The sequence below is a fragment of the Benincasa hispida genome, chromosome 7 (genome assembly GCF_009727055.1).
Source record: "Benincasa hispida cultivar B227 chromosome 7, ASM972705v1, whole genome shotgun sequence".
Lineage (NCBI taxonomy): Eukaryota > Viridiplantae > Streptophyta > Magnoliopsida > Cucurbitales > Cucurbitaceae > Benincasa > Benincasa hispida.
Window position 1 is genome coordinate 41,714,790 of NC_052355.1, and position 1,576 is coordinate 41,716,365.

The 1,576-nt window shown below is 35.5% G+C and overlaps 1 protein-coding gene across 1 annotated transcript; it reads right to left on the reverse strand.

The window, feature by feature from the left end:
* Positions 1 to 443: 443 nt before the first annotated feature.
* On the reverse strand, positions 444 to 1,315 carry LOC120081817 (geranyl diphosphate phosphohydrolase). Its single transcript, XM_039036989.1, has 2 exons — positions 1,034 to 1,315; positions 444 to 953 (listed from the first exon to the last, which is right to left on the reverse strand). Exons 1-2 carry the CDS (start codon positions 1,224 to 1,226, stop codon positions 658 to 660), a joined length of 489 nt encoding a protein of 162 aa, XP_038892917.1. The 5' UTR covers positions 1,227 to 1,315; the 3' UTR covers positions 444 to 657.
* Between the last annotated feature and the right edge of the window lie 261 nt (positions 1,316 to 1,576).

Sequence of the window (1,576 nt, forward strand, 5' to 3'; positions counted from 1 at the left end):
TCATTTGATATAGAGATTGTGGAGGTTAAACATTCCCACCTCTTGAGCATTCCCGAAAATCATAATGAACTCCATTTCCAACTAAAACTAAAGCTGCAAATACAGAAGAATCCACAAAATAATCACATGGTAGAAAAACAGTTTAAAAAAGAAACATGAAGATAACCAATTCTAATCATTAAAAGGATCTTTTCACTCTTTTCACTCAATCTTTGGCTATGTTGTTAAATAGATATATTTATGTCATAGAGGGCACACCATTATTAAATACTTTTTAAGACTTGTACAAAAAAGAAAATACTTCCTAGAAGTGTCAAGAGCTTTTTTGTTTGTTTTGTTCCTTCCACATTATAGTTCAACTGTTCAAGTAGAGACTTCTCTAGTCAAACAATATTAAAAAAAAAAGGTTGATTTCATGAATCCATCCAAATTTCAATCACACAATAAAAAGTGACCACATTCGTTCAAATATGCAATATTTTAGTATTACATCGTAAGGCAATCTTATAAATTTTAGTAGAACTAAGACATATATTTTAATTCCAACATTAGCCATTTGAAGAAGAAGAAAATTAAATACATATTAAGGTACATTTGTGATTTTAATCAATCTGACCGGATCGGACGAGACCGAAATCCAACCCTAGGTGGCTTAGCTTATTGTGGGAAAGGATTAAAGCCATCCATGACCATTTTCTTGATAGGACCAAACAGAGGCTGGGGAAGATTGTCCCATTCATACCAATCCCAACCATCACATTTCTCAGGTTCAAGATTAAGTGGAGTTTGTGTGGGATCTGCCAGGACTGCCCGCACAAACACCACCACATAATGAGCTTGTCTTGGTTGGTCCAAGAATAAATTATTCGTCACTTTCAAAAACTCAATCTTCTCGATATCTAAACCCGTCTCTTCTTTTAATTCTCGTGCTGCACATTCTTCAAAATTCTCTCCTGCCACGCATTGAAAATTTGAAGTTAACAATAAATACTCGAGTGTATCTTAAACCGTAGTCGTTAACAAATTAACTAACCAAATTCGAGATGACCACTTGGGAGAGAATATTTAGAGTTGCCAATGGACACAAGTCGACGCCCCATGAGAATCCGTTTGCCTCGCAACAAACAAATTGCCACGGCTACTTGCGGGGTCGGCGCCGCCGCCGCCTGATCTTCCTTTGCTTCCACTAATTTTGAACCGTTATTCTGTTCGGCCGCAGACACCATATTTGAAGATTGAATCTCAGAATTTGAAGATTGAATCTCAGATTTTAAAGAAGAGAAAAATAGAGGGCTTTTGAATTTTGAAGGGAAAAGGTTATGGATGATGATCTATTTATAGGGGCCACAGGGCATCGATTGCCCACGAAGGTGCAAGGAAAAATCACTCTTTTTTTATTCTTTTTTCTTCCCATCGTATTGAATTGGGATAAGGTTTAGTTTAATGTAGTGAAAAGACTATTTTTTTTTTTTATTTTAAATTTTTATATTGAAAGAATGATACTTTACCAAGGAACCTACGTATCATGTATGCAAGGTTTGAAGTATAGTTGTTGATGGAAAATATCAACTGAGTG

What these genes read in the sequence shown, in the direction of transcription:
- LOC120081817 (XM_039036989.1), bottom strand. Translation starts at nt 1,226, where the DNA reads ATGGTGTCTGCGGCCGAACAGAATAACGGTTCAAAATTAGTGGAAGCA. An exon ending in AAGTGGTCATCTCGAATTTG is followed by an intron (nt 954 to 1,033) that starts GTTAGTTAATTT and finishes AATGCGTGGCAG; the next exon opens with GAGAGAATTTTGAAGAATGT.